General features: G+C 42.5%; 9 protein-coding genes across 9 annotated transcripts; 3 read left to right on the top strand and 6 right to left on the bottom strand.

Moving 5' to 3' along the window:
- Window positions 1-233: 233 nt before the first annotated feature.
- CYBJADRAFT_183574 (pepsin-like aspartic protease) lies at window positions 234-1,833 on the bottom strand (the record flags this gene model as incomplete). The annotated part of the gene is made up of 1 exon (XM_020217080.1): window positions 234-1,833. The coding sequence occupies exon 1, from the start codon at window positions 1,722-1,724 to the stop codon at window positions 234-236; it is 1,491 nt and encodes a 496-aa protein (XP_020071917.1). The 5' UTR covers window positions 1,725-1,833.
- Window positions 1,834-2,395: 562 nt separating this feature from the next.
- Window positions 2,396-4,699, bottom strand: FCP1 (protein serine/threonine phosphatase). The gene has a single exon (XM_020214574.1). It carries the CDS (start codon window positions 4,491-4,493, stop codon window positions 2,496-2,498), a length of 1,998 nt encoding a protein of 665 aa, XP_020071916.1. The 5' UTR covers window positions 4,494-4,699; the 3' UTR covers window positions 2,396-2,495.
- A 131-nt stretch (window positions 4,700-4,830) lies between these two features.
- On the bottom strand, window positions 4,831-6,505 carry TAF8 (Taf8p). The gene has a single exon (XM_020214573.1). The coding sequence runs from the start codon at window positions 6,456-6,458 to the stop codon at window positions 5,013-5,015; it is 1,446 nt and encodes a 481-aa protein (XP_020071915.1). The 5' UTR covers window positions 6,459-6,505; the 3' UTR covers window positions 4,831-5,012.
- A 745-nt stretch (window positions 6,506-7,250) lies between these two features.
- Window positions 7,251-8,614, top strand: CYBJADRAFT_166659 (MFS general substrate transporter). Its single transcript, XM_020214572.1, has one exon. The coding sequence runs from the start codon at window positions 7,274-7,276 to the stop codon at window positions 8,552-8,554; it is 1,281 nt and encodes a 426-aa protein (XP_020071914.1). The 5' UTR covers window positions 7,251-7,273; the 3' UTR covers window positions 8,555-8,614.
- On the bottom strand, window positions 8,597-10,014 carry DSK2 (ubiquitin domain-containing protein DSK2). The gene is made up of 3 exons (XM_020217838.1): window positions 9,809-10,014; window positions 9,154-9,746; window positions 8,597-8,973 (listed from the first exon to the last, which is right to left on the bottom strand). Exons 1-3 carry the CDS (start codon window positions 9,835-9,837, stop codon window positions 8,639-8,641), a joined length of 957 nt encoding a protein of 318 aa, XP_020071913.1. The 5' UTR covers window positions 9,838-10,014; the 3' UTR covers window positions 8,597-8,638.
- A 35-nt stretch (window positions 10,015-10,049) lies between these two features.
- CYBJADRAFT_161361 (uncharacterized protein) lies at window positions 10,050-11,369 on the bottom strand (the record flags this gene model as incomplete). The annotated part of the gene is made up of 1 exon (XM_020213604.1): window positions 10,050-11,369. The coding sequence occupies one exon, from the start codon at window positions 11,367-11,369 to the stop codon at window positions 10,050-10,052; it is 1,320 nt and encodes a 439-aa protein (XP_020071912.1).
- Window positions 11,370-11,685: 316 nt separating this feature from the next.
- Window positions 11,686-12,740, bottom strand: DAT1 (Dat1p). The gene has a single exon (XM_020214571.1). The coding sequence runs from the start codon at window positions 12,458-12,460 to the stop codon at window positions 11,786-11,788; it is 675 nt and encodes a 224-aa protein (XP_020071911.1). The 5' UTR covers window positions 12,461-12,740; the 3' UTR covers window positions 11,686-11,785.
- A 982-nt stretch (window positions 12,741-13,722) lies between these two features.
- CYBJADRAFT_171881 (ubiquitin-ubiquitin ligase BUL1) lies at window positions 13,723-16,047 on the top strand (the record flags this gene model as incomplete). Its single annotated transcript, XM_020216268.1, has 1 exon — window positions 13,723-16,047. One exon carries the CDS (start codon window positions 13,723-13,725, stop codon window positions 16,045-16,047), a length of 2,325 nt encoding a protein of 774 aa, XP_020071910.1.
- A 619-nt stretch (window positions 16,048-16,666) lies between these two features.
- Window positions 16,667-19,240, top strand: WAR1 (War1p). The gene has a single exon (XM_020217837.1). The coding sequence runs from the start codon at window positions 16,918-16,920 to the stop codon at window positions 19,132-19,134; it is 2,217 nt and encodes a 738-aa protein (XP_020071909.1). The 5' UTR covers window positions 16,667-16,917; the 3' UTR covers window positions 19,135-19,240.
- Window positions 19,241-21,835: the final 2,595 nt, after the last annotated feature.

Genomic DNA, 21,835 nt, shown 5'->3' with positions numbered 1-21,835 from the left:
GTAAGCACTACATTGTGGTATAATTTGGGGAAATTTGAAGGGGGGTTTGCTATTTTTATAAGTATCATTCTAATTGCAGTTATATCTATATGGTAGCTAACTGGAAACTGCAACTGGTATCACAAATTCGGTGACAGAGAAGAACTGAACAAATATCAAGAAATATAGAGGTGTCAAACGGGAAACGAAGTAAAATCAAATGTCGATCATAACCAACCACTTTTTTTTCCTTTCTATAGTAAAAATGCCAAAACTGATACGAAGATGGTTGGTAATGTAACTGTGAGAGCCAAACCCTCACCACGATAAGTGGAGCTACTTGTCGTTTGAGATGCCGTGCTTGTAGATGTCACTAGAGACGATTGTACCTCTGTAACATTACCATAGTATGCCTGTGATGTAACGCTTGAAGATGAAGAAGTTTCTGTAGATGTCAAAATAACGTTATCATTACGGGTTGCAAAACCAACTTCCTGCTCCTCAAGATTAAAGTCTGCATAGACTGTTTTCAAGAACACGGCCCCCAAGATCCAGGACTCCATTCCCTGGATACCTTGGATATTTGAGACACAGTATCCGTAGAAAGGTGAATCAGATGCGTAGGGATCTCCGAGGTATTCATCAGCAGTCAACGTCCAATTGTGACCATTTAACTGCAAGTTAATGTTGAGTGTGCTGTTACATAGAACTGCGAAATTTGTACCGTCAGTGATGGACAGCTCGAAGAATGTGTGTAAATCCAATGCGTCTTGTTCAGGCAAGGCCAAAACCGTGGTACCGGAATCAACTATAGCAGCACGTGCAATGGTTGATTCAACTCCGTTAATAGTATCTGATTCGTTAAACTGAACAAGTGTATCGCCAATGACCACTTGCTCGATTTGAATCTTCCAGTATGTTCCAGCGTCATTCAGCAATGAAGAATATTTGATTTCACCTGTGTACAACTCTTTGATGGGTTCACCAATGGCAAAGATCCCTGCGTTGTTAAACTCTGACGATGAATTTTCCTGTGAGATACCAACCTCGCCTAATGCGATTGAGAACCTTTTCGATGCAATGGCGTTAGAATCGTACAACGCCGAAATGATACTTTCAATGGAGGAAGAATCTGAGGATGGAAGTCCAAAGATACCGGAAACTGGATAACTTGCAAAGAAGTCTGGCACTTGATCTGCAACACCAAATCTAAACTGCTCAGTTGTTGCCAGTCTGTTAACAATGATGTTGTCCTGTACAACTTCACCAGATGCGGTACCGGTGACATATGCCAGAGCAAAGGTCTCCGTTGAAGTTGAAGCTGAAGACGCTGAAGGGGTGTACACAGAGGCCGCCTGGCATAGCTCCTGCTGACAGTCATCACCGTACACCCATAGATAAGCAGATCCAGTGTCCACAATCAAGGGGAACACAGAGGTCCCAATTGTTGTGTTTACGAAATAACATTCATGGTTCTGGTCGGTCTGTAGCAGCGATATGCCAGGAATCAAATTAAGAATTACAGGCGAAGAAGCATCCCGCTGTACTGTGTCAATAGCGTATGAATCGTCATCACTAGTGGCAATTCGTATTGTCTTTACCGATGTTGATGAAGACCCGCCGTCTTCTGTATAATCCGAGACATATTTAACAGAGCCGTCGTCTTCCTCGATGAAGCGGTTCTCCAAAGTTGGCAAGAGACCACTCACAGTGGACGCTAACACTGCCAGCAGTTTGAGTCTCATGATGAACAGGTGACGAAAGATCCAATTCGAGGTTTTGTGTGACGAGAAGGAGTGGATCGCAATGTTCAACAACAAGAACAACAACAACAACAACAACAACAACAACAACAACAACAACAACAACAACAACCAAATGTCCAAAAGAAGGCTTACACACAACTTCCAAGCCCACAAACAAAAACAAAAAAAAAGTTTATGCTCTGGGTTACCTTGCGCGGTGCGCCCAACTCTCGAGACATTTCCTAATTAGGAAATGAAAATTCTACGATCTGGACACGATTACAAGGTGGACAGGAGTGATTGTATCTGTTTTTAACTATCTTGGACAGCTATGGGTTAGCACTCTGCTGCTGCACAGTCAGTGCCTCTACAGAGCACTCAGTAACAATGGTTGACGGGAAAAACACGCTATGGAGCCAACACTTCATTGTCTAACGCTGTTTATACGCTGAATGGATACGGGGAGAAAAACGTACACGCAAGCACACAGGCAGTATGTGTTATGCACACTTTGCCTGAGAAGTTGTTTTCGAACTCACCGCCGGGCCCCCTAAACACTCAAGCCGAGAAGGTAAACAAGGGCGTGCTTCTACCACTTCGATGATAAGGGTCTGGAACGCTCTTCCACTGCCTTTTTGGCTGAGTGATGGCACTCCGCTTACATCGTGCAGTTACTAAAAAGGTCTTGTTATAAGTACCATGAAGGGGGTATGTACAATCAATATGCGTATTTGAGTGTGAGTGTTGTAACACCGGTATTATCTGTAACAGTTACTGTTCCAATTCATCCATTAGCTCAGCTGCAAGTTCATCGTCATAATCATCGTCATCGTCATCGCTGTCGTTGTCGTTCTTGTTCTCTTGTGTATCGCGGTCTCGACCAGTGACATGCTCTAGTCTGATCCTCTTGGTTCCGTCCTCCTCCTCGTCGGCTATTCCACGCTTCAACGTATGTGCCTCGTCCTCCTCGTCTTCATCGTCGTCGTCGTCGGAAAGATCTTCCTCCTCCTCATCGTCTAACCAGTTCATATCTCCACCAAGAAGGTCATCCTTGTCTTCAATATCATCCAGCGCTGGAGATTCCTCCCGAGATTTCACCTCATTCAGCCTCTCCATGTACTTCTCAACCTGGGCTGCTGGAAGCAACTTCGACTTGTCGAAATCGAGCTCATAATCTTCGGTTTTCAACCTTTTCCAATGTGACATGCAATGGAATAACCAATCAGGATGTACAATCTTTACATCTTCAATCATGGTCTTTGCTAAACATGCCTTGAAAGTATACTGGTTCTTTGCAATTACATGTGTCGTCTCTGGTCTAACCTCAGAATCAACAATGGCGCCAAAGGAACGTGCCCATTGAACGATGGACTCGTTTGAGATGTTAGATCCGAGAGGCAATAGTCCGCTAAAGACAAGACGGAATCCTTCAAATATAGGAACCTTCATCGACGGTAATATTGTTGCAACATCTGGAGTTTCACCTTGGTCAAATGAATCGTAGAAGGTCGAATGGATGCTTAAAAGGGCCTTCTCCAACCCTTTCAACTCATCATCTTCGTCATACAACAATCTCTCTGGGTGCGACTCCATCGTGTCTAAATCCTTCTGCAATTTAGCCAACGGTCTATCACGTGCCTGTTCATCCAAGCTCTCTTGGTCATCTCCGGACTCTTGCAATTTTTCCTCCAATTGTTCAATGGATTTACGCCTCTTACTTGGTCCCAGTAACGATTTCTGCCTTGGGAGGAAATTCGAGTTGATATCACCAATACCGACGAAGAAATCATACGGCACAACTTTTATTAAGTGATCACTCCAATTCCAAACATCTCCTCTATCGTCAATGATAACAACCATCGAGGTATCGGTTGGGAACAATCTTTCGAGCGATTTACTCGTTATGGACCCACTTTCATCTCTTGAAAGAATACGATCTGCAAATATCGATCCATCTGGATCTATGCATCTGGCAATTTCCTTTGCATACGCCCGTGTGCCCATGGTGTAAATGTGTAATTCGTACTTCTGTGAAACAGAGTCCAAGAATTTTTGTAGCCCGGGTCTGAGTTTGACGAAATAGGTTCTCTTGAAGATTGAATATACCGGAGTCTTGGTCTCTTCGTCTAGGGTAAAGGATTTCACGTCTTTTAATGATGGATAGTTTGGATTTTGTTCATTTCTCATCCATTCGCCAATGGTTGGGTCAACTGTGGCATGTATCACTGTTTGATCCAAATCGACAACGAGGATTAACTTCCTCTGTTTTACCAAGGACTTAGTCCACAGCTTCTCAACTTTTGTAGCTTCGTCTTTGGACACTTTGAGGTTATTTGTACCATGCGACATGGCGATCGGAGCCCTGTCTTCGTTCTTAAACCCGGAATAGTCCAAATCCTCGTCTAGTGATTTACCACAAAGTGCACATAAACCACCGTACTGGATCGAATGTGAGCACGGCTCTTCCAACTTAACAAGGGTTTGCTCATCACTAATGATCTCGTCCTGCACGTTCACACAAATCTCCTTTAGCACTCCATCAATCGGACACTCAAATGTACCAACCAAGTCAACCCTGTGCTTCTGGTAGCGAGGCTCCTCAGAATCATCCCTATCTTCGGAAATAGCAACGTCTTGGTATTCCCAGTATGAATAGTTCAGTAGCACCTGATGTCTTTTGATATCATCACCAACAGATGCCTTTATGGATAGAATCTTCACTGGGAACGGTGTAGACTTTGGGAACTGGATTGCGGTCAACGATGACATGGTGTATTCGCAACGCGGAAAAGAAATAAAGACAAAACAAAAACCAAAAAAAAGAGAGAAAAGGACACAAGAAACAAAGACAATGAAATAACTGAAATATCAATGCCTTGCAATGGTTCTCTTATGGTGCATATGCCCGTTATAACTTGAGATGCTCAATGAATAACAGTGTAATGTGAAATCTGTTTACCCGGAGTTTGTTTTTTTATGGGGGATGGTTTTTCGCTGGCTACTTGAAAATTGCAACACAAAAACGAAAACGGTCTTTCCTTCGAATTATATAAACTTTTTTGTTGTTAGAACAACGCTGCACTGTGTTTCTCCTGCAAATTTGGAAGGCGCCCAAAAGCGATCACTCGGAACCCAAAAACAGAGGGAAAACACAGAGAATAAACTTAAAAAAATAAGAGACTTAGTAGCGGCATCGCAAATTCGCAACTGGGGAAACGAACTAATGGGCGTACGCAGACCAAAAGGTAAACAAGTCGATATTCCCTTGATTAACTAAATAGAGACCAATTAAACGTCTTCGAACATTACGTCATCCTCGTCACTAGAAACCCCATCCACTTGAAGCTCTTCTCCTTGGATTGAAGGGAGCAAATCTGGACTTGTTTGTTTTATCGTATTCTCTGAGTTTTGGGTTGTTGTCTGGGCTGGTGGTTGTACCCCTGTAGTGGCTTCTTGTAATCCAAAGTCTTCGTCAATGTCAAGATCACCTTCATTTGGCAACCGAAGAGGTTCAGATAAGCTAGTATTGTTCTTAACAACCGGCTCAGATGGTTCGACAATCGGTTCCCTTCCAGCTCTTTCTATCACATTCTCACTGGTACCAACAGTATCGGCAGTATTAATAGTTCCATCCTGTTCAAATAAGTTGTTGTCTTTGAAAAGGTCATCGTCATTATCATCTTCAACCCCAAATAATTCAAGGCCATTGTCTTTATCGTCACTCTGTTGTAACAGCACTTCACTGGATTTCTTCTGCGCTTCGACCTTGGCCTTTTCTCTGAGCTCTGCTAATTCAATGGCTCTCATCTCCTTCCGGTTCTTTAATGCTTTAAAGCTTCTCAGTACCTTGTTGTACTGTTTATCAATAGCTTCAGACGCCGATAGTTCCAAGTCTTCCCCATACGGGGATTCGTTCACAGTTAATCTAATCAACGTATTCAGCGGTTTGGTCTTTTCAACTTTTTTGGAATCGAGATGATGCAGTCTCTTATTTGCATATTCTACGATATCAAAAGGTAGCTTTGCAGGTATGGTCAGTGTTTGTCCATCTCCAGAGATATCACTGACCTTATGCTCCTCGTTGATGATGGCATCATCCTCTATTTCGTTATCGTCATTGGGGGATTCGACTTTATTGCTTGATTCATCTTCCTCGTGCATTAAGCCATCCAATGCCATTTCACCCAATTCACTCTCCTCTGCCAATTTTTTCCTCACTTGAATTTGATCTGTGGTTCTCTTGGGGTAATCAGGTGTCTTCCGATAAGTGTGATCTGGAGGTAGCTGTGGAACCCAATACGGTAACCCTTTTTTCGTCGATGGATGAAGCAATTCAATTATATCACCATCATACGTGAATAATTTCGATGTGTCCTTGTCGCATTCTCCATCTTCGTCCATTCTTTCCTCTTCTGATCTTAATATCGACTTCACACTCTCAGTAGCATTTTTCGCTCTTGTCACCTCATTAGCTAGCCCATCCATAGAGCCCAAATAGTCCGTAAATTTGTAAATGCTCTTCAAATCTAGTACACTGACTCTCTTCTGACGACGCTGGATTGTTATCAACTGGCGTATATCGCTCAACATGTTGTCCATTCTGATCGAGAACGATTCAAACAACTTGAAAAGGGCAGCTTCTGAGCAATTTTCAACGCTCAAATCATCTTTCAAATGTGCAGCTAAGCATCGCACAAGGAGCACTTCCTTGGTGTCTAGCGAATCAGTCGTCATCGTCCCTCACAGATGCTTTATCAGCAGTATTTACAACTCCAATAGCTTGAAGCCTTTGAATATGCCCGCTGTTTGCACGAACGTCACACAAAAGCTTTTTGAAGCCCATGGTAAACACACTGGAAGTGGTGTGTGGATGTGTTGTGTGTCCCTAACACTAAAGACATTTCTGGAGTGTGTGTACCGGATCTCCATTGGCCATTGGCCCCTTCTCTAAATGTGGAAATTGTGGCTGTGAGTAGGCGCACTCACTACAATTTTCGGGTAAATTCTGCCCAGCCAGTGTTCTTCAATTTGGGTGAAATTGTCGCTTACTGGCAAGCGAAAATGTCCCAGATAAGTAATCAGATGCTTTCGCCGATACATTCCATTAATACCGTCGGGCTTTCCACACAGTCTACAATTTCTCATCAATATGTCAGCCATATGCAAACGAGTAAGCGAAAGTTTTTTTTTGTTTCTAGGTGGAGTACTCGTATGAGATCTTTGTATAAATATAATCGAGTTTCCACGTAGTGTTGCAGCGTCCGCATTTGAGTTCTCTAGTAGAACAAGAGATAAAGGAAACCATGGCTACAGAAGGGTTTGACTCGAATACCCATGAGATTGTATCAATCTTCATTATCTGCATGGCCCAGATTCTGAACCAGGCTGGTTCCACACAGTCGCTTCCGATGATGAACATTCTCGGTGACGAGTTCTCTGGTGTGACGCCTACGGACAAGGTGTGGTTTATGGCCTCTTTCCCTTTGACTGCTGGTGCCTTCATCCTCATCTCTGGAAAATTTGGGGATCTTTATGGATTGAAGAGATCAATGCTCTTTGGACTCGTCTGGGGTATGATTTGGACTCTAATTACAGGATTGACCTCGTACACCAACTCAGTGGTGTTCTTCTGTATTTGTCGTGCTCTACACGGGATCGGGTTGGCCTTTGTACTTCCAAATGCCATTGGAATCATCGGCACGCTATATCAAAATGGCTCGAAGAAGAAATCTGCTGTGTTCTGTTTAGTGGGTGCCATGGCACCTATTGGTGCCGCATTGGGTTCGATCTTTAGCGCTGTCATCTCTGAAAAGGGTCACTGGCCATGGGCTTATTATTCAAACTCGATATGTTTCGCCATTTTGGCTGTTGCAACGTACATCTACATCCCAAATATACCAAGACATGCGGCACCAGAGGTGACATTTGACTGGCTTGGCTCAATAACTGGTGTAACTGGTCTAGTTCTGTTCAACTTTAGCTGGAACCAAGCCCCTGCTGTTGGTTGGGATAACCCATACATCATCGTCTTACTCATAGTAGGGTTCCTCTCAATATTGGCGTTCTTCCAGATTGAAAAAAGGGTCAAGTATCCACTCATTCCAAAAGAAATCATGAACTCCCATATACTGTTGATTCTGTCTGCAGTGGGATTCGGCTGGGGAAGTTTCTCGATATATGTCTTCTACTTCTGGTGCCTCTTGATGAATATCAACGGTTGGTCGCCAATTCACACCGGCTTCACTTATTTCACATTCGCCCTGTTTGGAGTGATTGCTGCATTTTCTGTCAATGTCTTCATAAGAAGAGTACGCCCTTCCTATCTCTTATTAGCTGCTACATGTGCTTTCCTGATTGGAATCACGATGCTTTCGCAAACACCTCCCCATCAAATGTATTGGCATATGTTGTTCCCACAAATGGTTATACTGAGCTTTGGTATGGATATCTCATTCCCAGCAGCGTCATTGGTGTTATCAGAACACTTACCGAAAAAACATCAAGGTATGGCATCTTCCCTTGTTTCTACAATGATTAACTACTCAATGTCGATTACTTTAGGTTTCGCTGGAACAGCAGAGGCACAGATACTGAAAAGGAACACAAGTACATACAAGGGATATCAAGCAGCCATGTACGTAGGCGTAGGACTTGCCGTCTTGGGATGCATCCTGGCATTGGTTCTTCACACTTGTTCTTACATATGGCCACACCAAGAGGAGGTTGATTTGCAAATTCACAAGTTCGAGGATGATTCTGACGTCCTAGAGAATTCCGAACCGGTGTTGCACCCCAGTCGAGGTGGTGATAATTCGACAGCTAAGGTTTAGGGTATTAGTTAACGAACAACACTTATTATAACACTAATATTGCATTATTTGAAACTTGTCTTACGATATGTTGTAGCCATGAGATCAAATCCCATTCAAAAGATTCTCTATAGCGCCTTGTACACTTCCTCCAGCTCTTCTCAAAGCTGCAACGTTTCTCTCAAAGTCGTTGAAGCCCATATCATTCAACTGTCTCAACTGAGATTCGTATCTCTCTTCTGGTGGTCTATTGTCTTCTTGTGCTGGTGCATTTCCACCGTTTCCACCAAGAGATGCCATCAATGCCTGCATTAAACCAGCATCATTGGCACCCCCTAGGTTAGCACCAGCAGCACCAGTGTTGGCCTGTGGATTGCCATATAGTGCAAATGGGTTCTGTGGTAAACCTCCTGGGAACATAGCAGCGAATGGGTTCGCTGCTTGTTGCTGTTGAGTATTAGTGGATCTAGTCGCATCCGGTGTTGCGGTATCCTCAGTGGTTGAAGCATTAGAATCAGCACCACCTGGGGCAGGGAAAGCCTGTGGTTGGGATTGAGGACCACCAAACATCTCTTGCATTTGTCTCATTTGTCTCATCATCTGAGGATTGGTGATCATACTTCTGAACTGTTCACTTTGGAGCAACTCTCTCGCCTGGGGACCGAGGGCACGCATACCTGGCGATTGGTTGATCAAAAAATCAACCATCTGTGGATTGGATAGCATCTCATTCATGCTCTGTTGAACCATCGGGTTTGAGAGCATACGTTCCATCTCCTCCGGATCTGGCATCGTCATGCCGCTATCAGGGCCAAACATAGAGGCAGAAGGAAGCTGGGCATAACCTGCATATCTTGCGCCAGTCAAGTCGGCCAATGGGTTGAAACTTCCAGTTCCAGTCGCAATATTAGAAGGAACAGCGTTGGCAGCAGCGGTAGATGGTGTCGCGTTGCTTGTGTCTGTGGTTGATGCTGCTGGTGTTGGAGCAGCGGCAGCAGACTTGTTGACGCTCTTAACCAAATGAACAGTGTGACCATCTTTAATCTTGTAGAACTCAATGGTCTCATTATCCTTGAGAACCCTACCAGAGTAGATCAAGCGCTGTGATGAAACTGGCAAATCATCCTCGCTTTGCTCAGAGATTTTGGTCTTTAGCTCTTCAACGGTGGCGTCCGTTGCGATGGAAACTTCCAACTTCTTACCAGTAGAAGACCTTCATCTGTTAGTCGGGCCTCATAAAGCATATACTTGTATAGGAGCTCGGTCACCACTTACTTGATGAGAATAGTAATTGTCTCGGTCATTTGTTCTTGCGTGTATCGTTGCGCGGTGTTATCTCAAACGTTGATAAGTAATCTCTTTGTGCAACGTTGGCCCGATGAAGATTGTTGTTTTCCCTTTTCATCAAAATTGGGTCTGGCACGATAAGCCTGGAAAAAAAAGTTGGCGGTGTTTGGATGTGTCAACTACCAAAGCCTACATCAAAGATGGTGGTGCCGAAGCAGTTAATTTGATCTCATTGAACCATTACGGGTACTCTGAGTAAGATACCATTTGGCTGCGATACTCCTCTATAAGATGATGTATCCTTCTCAGCTACTGTCTTTTTCGAATTGAACATGACTGTGCCAAATGGCCATCTCTTCTTTTTCGTAGTGGTTTCCTCGGGTGACGATGGTAGAGTATTGAAACCAACTCGGATCTCAGCGTTAAGGATGTTCTGCAAATGACAGCTATGGAAGGTTGGAGAGCATGACTTGAAATTGTCCATCGGGATCGATACCTCCACATTTTGGATATATTGTCCCTGATGGAAGTAAGAAGGAGTCCAAGTACCACTGACCGATGCTTCTGATGCACAATAGATTGTATCAACTTTTTGAACAAGCACGTCGTCTTGGTTGCCTTCGTCCCCTATAACAATTGGTGGGTTGCACTTGGCTGTCTGAACTGCGTACTGGTTCGGCTCAAAGGATAGGCGTACTTGAGGGAACTCGCTAGTATCTGCTGCTGGCTCATAAGTTATCTCGATCGGCACCTTCAACGGACTCTCCGAACGTAAATCTGTAGAGATTGTTGGTGATTCAACAGAGACTTTTCCGATTACAGCATCATGACACTTAATGGTCGTACCCTTATTGATTGTCGGACACTCGGGAGTCATATGATTTGACGTTTTCACTTTAACCTCCATTGATCTCGTAAAAACGATGTATGGTCGTCCTAGACCTTTAACATTCTGTTTAACTTTAACACTGATGTAATACGTGTTACAGAACTTGTTCTGTGAAACTTTTTTCAACTTTTGTAATGTCTGTTGTACGTCTGTAGGTACAAGCCCAGCTACTGAACGAGGCGCAAATGCAATTCCGCATAGAGACGGTAATCCATATGACGGTAACAGTTGCCTATGCTCAGGAAGTCCGTTAACACAAGTGTCCTCAAGGTGTTTCACTGGCAGTGTGAATTCGAATGGGAATTCACAATTGGAGAATGCGTACTTGTCAGGATCATGGCACATTGGCGGGAAACTAGAAACGTTTGGGTTATCTTCCATCTGAAAGAAAGATGCATCCTGCCCATTAGAAGTGACGAATCTGTTCACCAGAGTAATCTCTAAGTCGTTGAAGTAGACATCATGAATAGGTTTGTCTCCAAGTTGGACCATTTTGAATACACCCTGGACTGTTTCTCCAGGAGTGTAGACATGATCTGGAGGCAATGCTGTTTGAATCTCTATCTGGATATTCTTCAAAGTTTCCTTTGAAGGTTTCCTGATGGACTCAGATTCTAGTCTTGCGGCATTAAACGTTGGTATAAGTGAGCCTAAATCCATGAGTTAATAGCTCGGATCTTGGTAATAGAGAGTGAAGTAGAGAAAACTGATCAAAATAAAATGTTGGCTCGGAGGTTGATTTCTCGGACTGGGAAGCTGGCAAAAAAATATATGCAGCTGGTGGGAACTTTATATGGGTAACAATGCATGCCTGCAGCGTACACTTTCGGTATGACTCTTAAACGGTGACATTGCTCAGAAACATTGAAGATCATCTAGTTTGATGACAAATATAACAAAACACACATCATTTTATCTATCTTGACATCACATTGCCGATCACGGCTCTCTCTGATTTGTACCACTACAAGGACTTGTTCTAGAACGACACAATTTGGTAAAGCTAATTGGTGATTATATTAGTACACAGATGACTGTGATCTGTTTCTATTTAACAGCATCCGAGAAATATCACATCATTTCGCATCTCGTGGATACCTCGAATACACCAACTCAGCATCTGCATCCAAGTTGTTGAAGAACATCTTTTTAAAATCCATGCGTTCTGAAATTTGCGATGGAGTGCGTTGTGTAACACTACGCAACTGCGTTTGGTAGTGCTGTTGTTGTGGTTGTTGTAGTTGTTGTAGTTGCTGTTGTTGCTGCTGTTGCTGCTGTTGTTGTGGTAGAGATGAATGCAACTGTTGCGCGTTCAAGGGCGGTAACTGTGATGACCGTAACGATATCACAACATCATTATCTGCGAAAGTACTCAAAGTCGCGGCCATCATTGGTACAGAGTCTCCCTGTGAGGGCGATGCAACAGATGGGTTCGATGTGGATTGGCGGTTATTTGTATTGATGTCGTTGCTGTCGTGATGGTTATAATGACTTTGTCTCTGGCTTGGGTATATCGTTGATGAATTCGTCATGGAAATATCGTGCCCTGTGCCATGTTGCTGTGCATTCTGCAAATCAACACTCAAATTCTTCACAGTTGACGGTGAAATCTTTGAACCATCTGAGGACCCGGAAACCTTGTGAATCTTCTTTCTCCCACTTCCAGGCTTACGACCTTGTGCTAGGGTCTTTCCTTTTCCAGGTTTTCGACCACTCCCAGGTTTTCTGCCTTGTGCTAATGTCTTTGCCATTGAAGTGAATGTTTTTGATGCCTTGATTTTTTTTTCTTTCGTTTCGTGGATGTGCTAAACTTGAGAGAGAAAGATGAAAACAAGAGCACAGATAAACAGAGGACGTTTGAATCTAACGTCGGAACTTCTGAGTTATGCTAGATTTGATGAATGGTGTAGTGACTACAAGGATCTATACCACTTCGTTTGGTTGCTGATTTGATCTTGAAAAGAAACTTCTTTACTAGATGATGATGATAGTTCTTTTTTTCCTGCCTTTAGTGATTGTGTTCTGTTTTTTTTTTTTGCGTTGGAGGTAGATGTTCCGCTTTTAGAAATACCCCTAATACAGTAACTACCAAATCGGGATATTATTGTAGGTTTTTCTTTGCTTCCCGAAATGTGCAACGCGCTTTCCTGCGACTGCTTAAATCCGACCCCGTGCGTTGAGCTCTGCGCCATGCATACGAATTGAGTCATTGGTCCGTCTGCGAAAACAATAGATTTTTCTGAGCCTCCACCTAAACCCCCTCGATCTGGAAGCAGCCTCATGATCCTGTCCGGGTGCTCAAATTTAATTAGCGTCTATAACCGAAAGATTATTCTGGAATCAATGGTTTCTCTTTTCTGGTTGACTCCCTTCATAGCACAGAGTTGTTAGAAAAACATATGAGTCATAAAATATGGTACCTCTACATAGAACGCAGATCAATTCAATCCATTTTCTGATGAGGCGTTGACTTCCGTCGTGTCTCGTTAACTATCCAATCCCTACAACCCTACAATGTACACTTTGTATTCGGTCAGTTGTTATAGACACATAACATAAACTTCGTAAACCGAGTCTTGGAATCAACACATGGTCCACGTGCAAACAGTGAACATTTGAAAGACTCTCTGCTCGCATTGTTGGGGACAGTTTTTTCACTGCACATGACTCTGGCTTTCTCGTCATCTCTTCCCGTATATTGATTGAAGAAAATTTAATGTTGAAGATTTCGATGATCCTTACTGTTAACGGTGCAAATGGTGCATACGGGCACGAAATGTATCGGTGCAATAGACTTTTTTGGTGGCGGATGCTTGGTTCTGCACTATAATTTTTTCCTCATGGCTGTGTGTGTGTCATCCTCTGAGACTTCAAAGGCACCCTCACAACATATATAAGCCCCTCCATAGTACCATCGTTGTAACAAGCAGTTCTGAACTCAATTGCAAGTGCTTGTTCTATCTTTCTAAGTTGTGTAGCGGTGTTTTTGAGAGGGTAAGAACATTTTTTTACAATGGAGATCCAAAATGAAGAGGATCATGACCATGTCGACTATTCACAGGCCCAGCGGCATGAGCTCACCAGACAAAACGTCTCTCAGGAGGTGTTACAAACTGCAAAGTTCTATTCGAGGGATAAAGTCCGTACAGGGTTCATAACAGATGAGGAGTACCAAGACGTCAAGGGTAAAGACATCGTGTTTGACGTGTTGCCCTCATTTGAGATGTATCAGAGTGTTCAGAACAGATCGCAGGACCCACCAATGGGACCAAGTCCTGACTATTTCGGTTACCCAAGTGAACCACCCCGTATTGATACCACCGCTAACGATACCGTTGGTGATGCCGCCAGGTTGGTGCAATCACCATCTGAATCTGTTAGCGCTGCGTCTTCAGCGTCTAGAAATTCGATGTCTTCTTACTCGACTCAGTCCTCCAGCCTGGAACATTATGGTCCTCTGTCACTTGAGAATAACGTTTTGGACAACGCTCACAAGTTACCAACGATGCAGGTTCATCCAGGTGTTACTGTGGACATCTACGTTACCAAAAATGTTCCGGTGCCTCATGAGAAGTCCGAGAATGAAAGCATGCTCAAAGAATACACCTCTGGTGATGGTGTTTATGGCTATGTCGTGATTTCCAACATGTCAAACGATCCCGTATCATTTCGTATGTTCACAGTAACGCTGGAAGGTATCACGTCCATAGTCGATGCCGAGTCAAAGAAAATCTATAACAAGAGGTTCTTGAACATGGTTGATATGAATGCGTCCTGGACATTCGCTTGCATCTCACCATCCACCAATGTTCAGTATACACCAGGTGTTAAAGATGCAGCTGATGGCTGTATATTGGGATTCAACAAGGACAGAATCTTGGAACCTCACACAAAGTACAAGAAGTTCTTTTATTTCAAAGTCCCGTATACTCTTTTGGATAACACATGTCGTCATCAGCAAGAGTTGCACACACTCTTGCCACCTAGCTTGGGCATTGACAGATACAATAAAAAGAACAAGCATGCAAATATAACCTTAAACCCAGCTTTGCACTATGGCCACAATGGAACAAGAGGTTCCCCAGTCTTGACAAAAGATCTTTCCAATGGTAACCTCAGTGTGAGTTATAGAATAAACGCAACTCTAATAGGCTGTCATCCAACATTAAAGGACATATATGGCCAACCGGAGTATGCAGTGATGAGATCGGCAGAGTATGCCTTAAGATTCATTCCCTTTGGTTTCTCTGTCAGTTTATTCTCTTCCAAAAGAGCGCTGGAAACTTTGAAGCTTGTTATTGAATCATCTTTTAAGAATGCCAAAAGATGTTTAAAGTTGAACGAAGATGGCTCAGAAGAAGAGGTGAGATTGTTGGATCAAGAGGTCAAGATGCAACAGCTAAACATTGGAGAGATTATGAGAAATGATTCCTCTAACACCAAAACCAGTTCTTTCCCATTGAGAAATCAGAACTTTGCTACGCCTGACTTTTCCAAAGTTGAAACATCGATGGTTCTTGTTGCCAATCCAAAGAAGTCTATATTTGGTAAAGCACCAAAGGATGATTTGAATGAGAGTGGCATTGTGGAAATCACTACTAGGGTTCCAAAGGATGGTTTATCCTATGTCTCACCTCCTTTAATTCGTAAAGTGAACAAAGTTTCCACTTTGAACGACATTGGTATGCAAAACATTGATTCTTTGACCAATACACTTTCCATGAATGAAAAGAAAGTGTTGACCAACTTGGAATTCGAATTGAAATTCAAACCAAGTGATTTTACCTTGAAGTCCGGCTTTGTTCCTGAGATTTCACAAATCACTTCAAGCTTACTCGTTGTGAACATATATTCTAAGAGCGCTATACCTATCAAACTTTCGAGTGATATCATCGTGTTGCACCACGGCGACGAAGTCACGGCATTGGACAAGATGAAGAAGGATTTCCAATGCTATAACCAACAGTTCGAACAATTGAAGACGGAATTCGAGTCAAAGGGACTTGACATCAACAAGTATGTTGACCATTCTACGCAGGCCGATATTCGAGCCATGAAAGATTTAAGATCTGATATGTTTACAGTGAACGCCTTGAAGAACAAGTTAGATCCTTCGAGCTCTACAAAGTGGGTGAAGAACTCAGACGGGACAATGGGCAGAAAAGTGAAGTTGATGTTGGAGTATCACGACTTGATTACAGAGACGCTAATTCCAAATTTCCAGACATGTCTCCTATCAAGAATCTATTGTATTCAAGTGACGTTCAAGTTCAAAAACTGTTCTCAAGTCGGACAAGTGAGGGTCCCAATTCGTCTCAGATGGTTCGACAACGAATGATACACGAGCACACATATATATCACACATATTACAAATATTCAGTCTGCTTTCCTATGCCTTGTAATCACCCACAATTCCTTTAGAGAGATGATCAATTTTGAAGACATGAGGAATTTGGTCTCATGGCTCCCCATCGGGCCGAGTGTGTCAAATTCAAACCTCCGCGCACTAAAACCACCATCGGCGGGACGGGCAAAATTTTCCCTTAAACTCCGCAATATTTTGTAAGTGTCTCTGGTGTTTTCTCCTTTGCTGGCAATATTTGTTTTTTTGCGCTCTTTGGGTACCATAAATCCGCGATTTTTCCCGTTGTGCATCAAATTTGATCTCTGGCTCTCATTTTCGCCTCTGTGGCACTTTGACACCATTTCACTTTCACCCTTCGTCCTTTGCTTCCTTGTGATTGGCTTCTGTCATTTTTAATCTTATTGGAGGCCTCTATTGATATTCTCTTTTCTCTGGGTGGTCACTATTATTTACCTCTTTTGGCTTGTGTGTGTGCTGTCATTTGGCGTCTTTATTTGAATATCTAAAGAACTGATCAGCTCTCCGTCTCTCTTAATCCGGACCAGTTGATTTTCGTTGATTTTGAAGTATTCTGAAAAAGATCAACCTGTGATTGCTAAGAAATCAAAAGCGGTGCTATATTTCTTCCGAGTACTTTGAGCATACTTTTGGACCAGAGCTGAAGTGTTGTGTGTGGTTTTCACCATTTGGGAGATTGATCTTTATCCTCTGAGTGTGTTTTGATATATTCAACTTATTTGTGTGCGCGTGTGTGTTTATTATCTTTGATTTTTTTTTTCTTTCTTCGTTTTGTGAGTTTTGAGGAGAGGGGTGTTTGTTGATTCTGTGATCTCTGTAACAACATGAACAGTGAGAAGGAGAAAAGAAGAGCTGTGGCATGTAAGTCGTGCCATTCCCTCAAGGTCAAATGTAAAGCCAGTGATCCTCTGGATCCAACTTCTGCTTGTTTACGTTGTCTGAAGAGTGGACGAAACTGCGAGTTTGAACCTCCGGTGACGAAGAGAAGGAAAAGACCTGAAGACCGTGTTGTTGAGCTGGAGATGAAGTTGGAGAAGCTAACATCACAACTGCAACAAAGCTCATCAAATGAAAACTCGCCTTTCCCAACTGGGACCGCTGCAACCAATACAACTGCAACAGGGGCCTCATCGATTCCACAGGGAGCGTCTGTGGGATCCGCGGAACAGCAGCAACAAGGGCCTCAACAACAGCAGCAACAACAACAACAACAGCAATCACACTCGCAACAAATTCCTGGAGGAATCAAATTGACAAGTACAGAACAGCTGGATCAACTCTTTGGTCCTAATGTTCTACACGATATATCAAACGCCATGACGTTAACCAACGAAATGAGGCTAAAGAGTATGAGAGTCACAAACGTTGATTTGATAGCAGATGGGATCATCTCTTTACAAGAGGCACAACTGAGGTATCAGTTATATACAACTGTGTTGTACAACAAGGTTTCGTTTATCAAAATCACATCGGAGTTTGAACAGTTGAGGTTAAAGTATCCAACTTTGTTTCTAACCATCATGGCTGTAACAAGTATACTCCGTGAGGATGGTCCACCAGTGGAGGTGAATATTAAAATTGAAAACTTGGCACAACAGCAGATTTTGGATCAGGTGTTAATCGTTGGTAATAAGACAATGGAGCTGTTTCAAAGCTTGTTGATTTGGACACTATGGTATAACACTCCAGAAATGTTCCATCATAGAAGATATCATATCTTTAGCAGTCTCTGTGTTGGCTTGGCCTTCGACTTGGGTCTGACCGGAAGACCTTATTACGTTGTGGATAGGAATGAAGGTTCATTTCAACGTCGGAATATGCTTGATGAACCGCAGAAGGAAGAGTATAGGATCCTTGTTTTGGCTGTTTACTGTTTGTCAACTTCGTTCTCCTTGTTCTTGAGGAGACGTCTCATAGTGTCCTGGTCTTCTTACCTCGATGAGTGTGTTCAAGTATTGAGGTCATCGCAAGATCCAAGACATCGCGCTATTGGTGTCTTTTCCCAATTGACTTCGATGATGGAGAAAATTGATAACCTTATAGAACCAACAGCACAGGTCAACTACCCCTTGGTAAAGCATATGGTCAATGAGATAACCGAATTAAGATATATCGAAACAAGTATGGATTACAAAGTGATGCAGGCGTTTGCATCCTCCATTGAGGCTTTCCTCTATTCGAAATTTGCCACTGCTGAGATGTCGTTCAAGTGCCTTGGAAGTTGTGCAGAATGTTTGCAAAGCTTTAGCGACTTATCAACTGAGTTAATGGCAAGTATACCTCTGATGATCTGTGGAAGGTTGATGTACTGTTTTGCATTGTATCTGAAAACAGTGAACTTTCTCAAAACTGATATAGACCTTCTGTTGGTGAAACGGTTGTTCGACAAGTTGCAAACCTGCTCTACGCGCTATCCAAATGTCCATGTGATTATCAAGGTGAGACTGCTATTGCATTTCTACCTCACGACCTTTGTTAAAAATGGTGATATTTTTAACTATATTAACGAAGATAACGGACCAATGCCAGCTAAAAACATGGGACCGCCACCATCGCAGTCTCAGCCTCAACATCAATCGCAGTCTCACTCACAGCCCCAATCACAGCCTCAGTTATTTACTGGGAACAGCTCAGGGAATGGCGGTGTAACCCAACAGCAACCCACAAGAGGTTCACCGGTGACTTCTGGAAATATCAACCCGACTATTCAAGGTCCACCGCAAGTGTTGAATAGTGTTCAACAACCAGTAATGCCTTATGGTCAAATGAACAACTCAGGTCAGGTTCATTCAAATGTGCAATCTCCTCAGCAGCAACAAATTCCCCAGCAGCAACAAGTCCCCCAGCAGCAACATCAGCATGAAACTCAAGCACCTTTTGATTTTAATGGTATCCCACCACAATCTGTGGGGACCCCATACAAATTAGATATGCTAAGTGACGCAACAATGAAGGGATTCGAAGCTGTAAACGAGCAAATCCCAACTGATGATTTCTGGAAGATCTTTGACTACAAGATGGATGATCAATTCTACCTGTGACACTAATTCTACTATGACGTTATGTACTATATGTATTTTTATTTTTTGTACTTTCCCATTTGTTCTTAGAATGATAATTGAAATTTGAATAGACGCTAGAGAACTACCGTGTAAAGATCTAACAACCCTTGTGACTTATAGACTGATGATCTAGCTTGTTTCATCCTTGCGTGCACGTTTAGTTACAGTGGGTAATAGGACACTCAACAAGCGAGCCTCATAATGGAAAACCTGCTTGAGGTTCTGCAAATCTTGAATTTGTCAGTTGACCTGAGTCTCTTTTCCGCCAAATTATGATTACTAACGTTTGTTCGGAAGCCTATATTACCCTTTGTACATATCAGTGGTTCTCAAATAGCCCAAACAACATGTGCTGTGATTATTATTAGCTAGAGCACAACACCAAGTGCGTTACATTCTCTGGACGTTTTTGGTGTGTGAGCAATCCAGAAGGCAGCTATGCAGTCCCATGTGATGCTCTGTACCTCTTTCAATAATGCCCACCAATGGACTATGTAGCTTGTCATATATTTAATTGGGTTTGAACTTTAACCATCAATGTCCTGGTCTTTGTATTACAAAGCAATCCTTTCCTGGACTAGCAATGTCCCTGAAAAGGTTCTCGAGCTGTTGTGTTGATCGTCATAGCTGCTAAGAGCAATCAGCGTGACACCAAATGATATTCTATATTTGTCATAACGTCTATAAGTCGTGCCGAGCAAGTGACCCCTTAACGTAAATCGTGTTGACATACATATAGCTCCAAGCAAGTTATTACCTTTCAAAGACGTTCTATACTGGCCAAGCAACGCTCATTAACGTCATAGTTTTCGTCGCTACGTACTTTGGCGGTAATGTCAAATTGGAAACGAGAACAGTTGATACAGTCGTTTTACTACGGTTTCAAGTAGCTGTACAAACAGTGTCGAACTCGAGAGGCCAATTGAGTAGGTAAGCAATGTTTTCGAGAATGCATCGGGTGATGATTTCCAGGTTTATGATCAAACAATTTTACTAATGCTCGGTTACTGCCTTTATCTTACAATGAAAGCTAATTTTAGAAGGCAAGCCTACAAATTTATAACGTCTTATGCGTCACTAAAGTATCAGCATCTAGCAAACTTTCACCTATTTTACTAGGTCGTAAACCTGTACCCTACTTATTGTTGGTGATGCTAAACAGCGAGTTGCGTAAACCTATATGTACTTCTTTACATGAAAGTTCTGACACGGTATATTTACTTGATGAAGGTTTATATTCCTTGTTGAAAGCAAATGTTATCTTGTGGTGATTCAAGATCATGTCTTCTCCTTTTTACCTCTTTCATATTTATGGTAGAGCATTTATCAGAGAAGCAATTCCAGAACTTGTGCAACCGTGATGACCAGTTTGATATTATGGAAGTAGCAACAATCACGTAACCGACCGAACATTCAGCGTTATACGTCCAAAGCTGCAGTTAGTGGGCAAACATAACCCTTCGAGACAATAGAATTCTCGAGTGACTGGATGTCATTAACGGTCTAAATCTGTTGTGATATTCACCCATCCTCGAAAGCGCAAGTAAGGGTCGCTATATGAACTGTAACAGAACAACAGATTACCTGGTATATTCCACCTGGCTACTAGTTGGCACACGTTATGAAGTTGTCTATGCTTCGAAATAAGAGGGAACTACTGACAGTCAGCTTTGAATCATAATTTATGAACTCGGCTCGCAGTCTTCCCCTCGAAGACTGTTTCAGTTATACCTACAACGAATCAGTTACTAAATAGCAACTTTGTCACTGATAGTCTGAATGTTCAGAAAGCAGCTTGACCTGAAAACATATTGTATGCACAACATAGTCCCGTTAACAACTGTCTGTGATCTGAATTATTTCATTTTTAGACGTGCGAGTATGCATGTCTGTACCTCACAGTAGAATTCTGTCTCATTATTATGAAAGCCCTTCTGCTTATAAGGATTTGCTAAAAGATACATGATTTTATGTGCAGTGTCTATTTTTGAATATGTGTCAATGACTCAACATAAGTCATTCATAGCTCTCTGAGTTTTGGTTGCTCGCATACGAGAGACTCTTCTATGATTAAATCAATACCACTTCCTCATACGATACTATAGTTAACCCTCGTTCGGTCCGAACTAACTATGTGTTGAAGTGCTCAGGAGTGTAAGTTCCAACTCAGTAATATCAATTTAGACATTGGGCATTAGAGTGGCTGATTTTTCTGTACGTCTTGCAATTGTTCGAGTCATGGATAGTGATCAACATCTAAGTCACTAGAAAACAAACAACGGTGACTATTCTACAACAGTTGAATAAACACCATTTCACTACACAGCAGCGTAATTTTGGTTTTCTCAGATTGTGAACATCCCCACGCTGCACATGTGCTTCATCAATACCTGAACAGGGCTACACATATCCAAAAACACGTGAAGTTGTATAATTGTTAAAGAATACAACCTTCATCTCCATCCGTTTCTTCAAACAGCTAAAAATGTACCCTTGGAAGACTTCATAACAAATCAACATCACCGCATATTATCTCTAATATGCACTTCATGAGGATTTTTACTGTCAAGTTTCAAAATCATGAACAATTACTGATACTGCATACGTTGCACATTTCACATGCACAACACTGTTGTATATATCCCTAGGGGATTGCCACGATCTTGAAATCATGAATCAC

This window comes from Cyberlindnera jadinii (assembly GCF_001661405.1).
Source record: "Cyberlindnera jadinii NRRL Y-1542 unplaced genomic scaffold CYBJAscaffold_3, whole genome shotgun sequence".
In the NCBI taxonomy this organism is placed as follows: Eukaryota; Fungi; Ascomycota; class Saccharomycetes; order Phaffomycetales; family Wickerhamomycetaceae; genus Williopsis; species Williopsis jadinii.
This window is presented reverse-complemented; position numbering and strand designations above follow the sequence as displayed.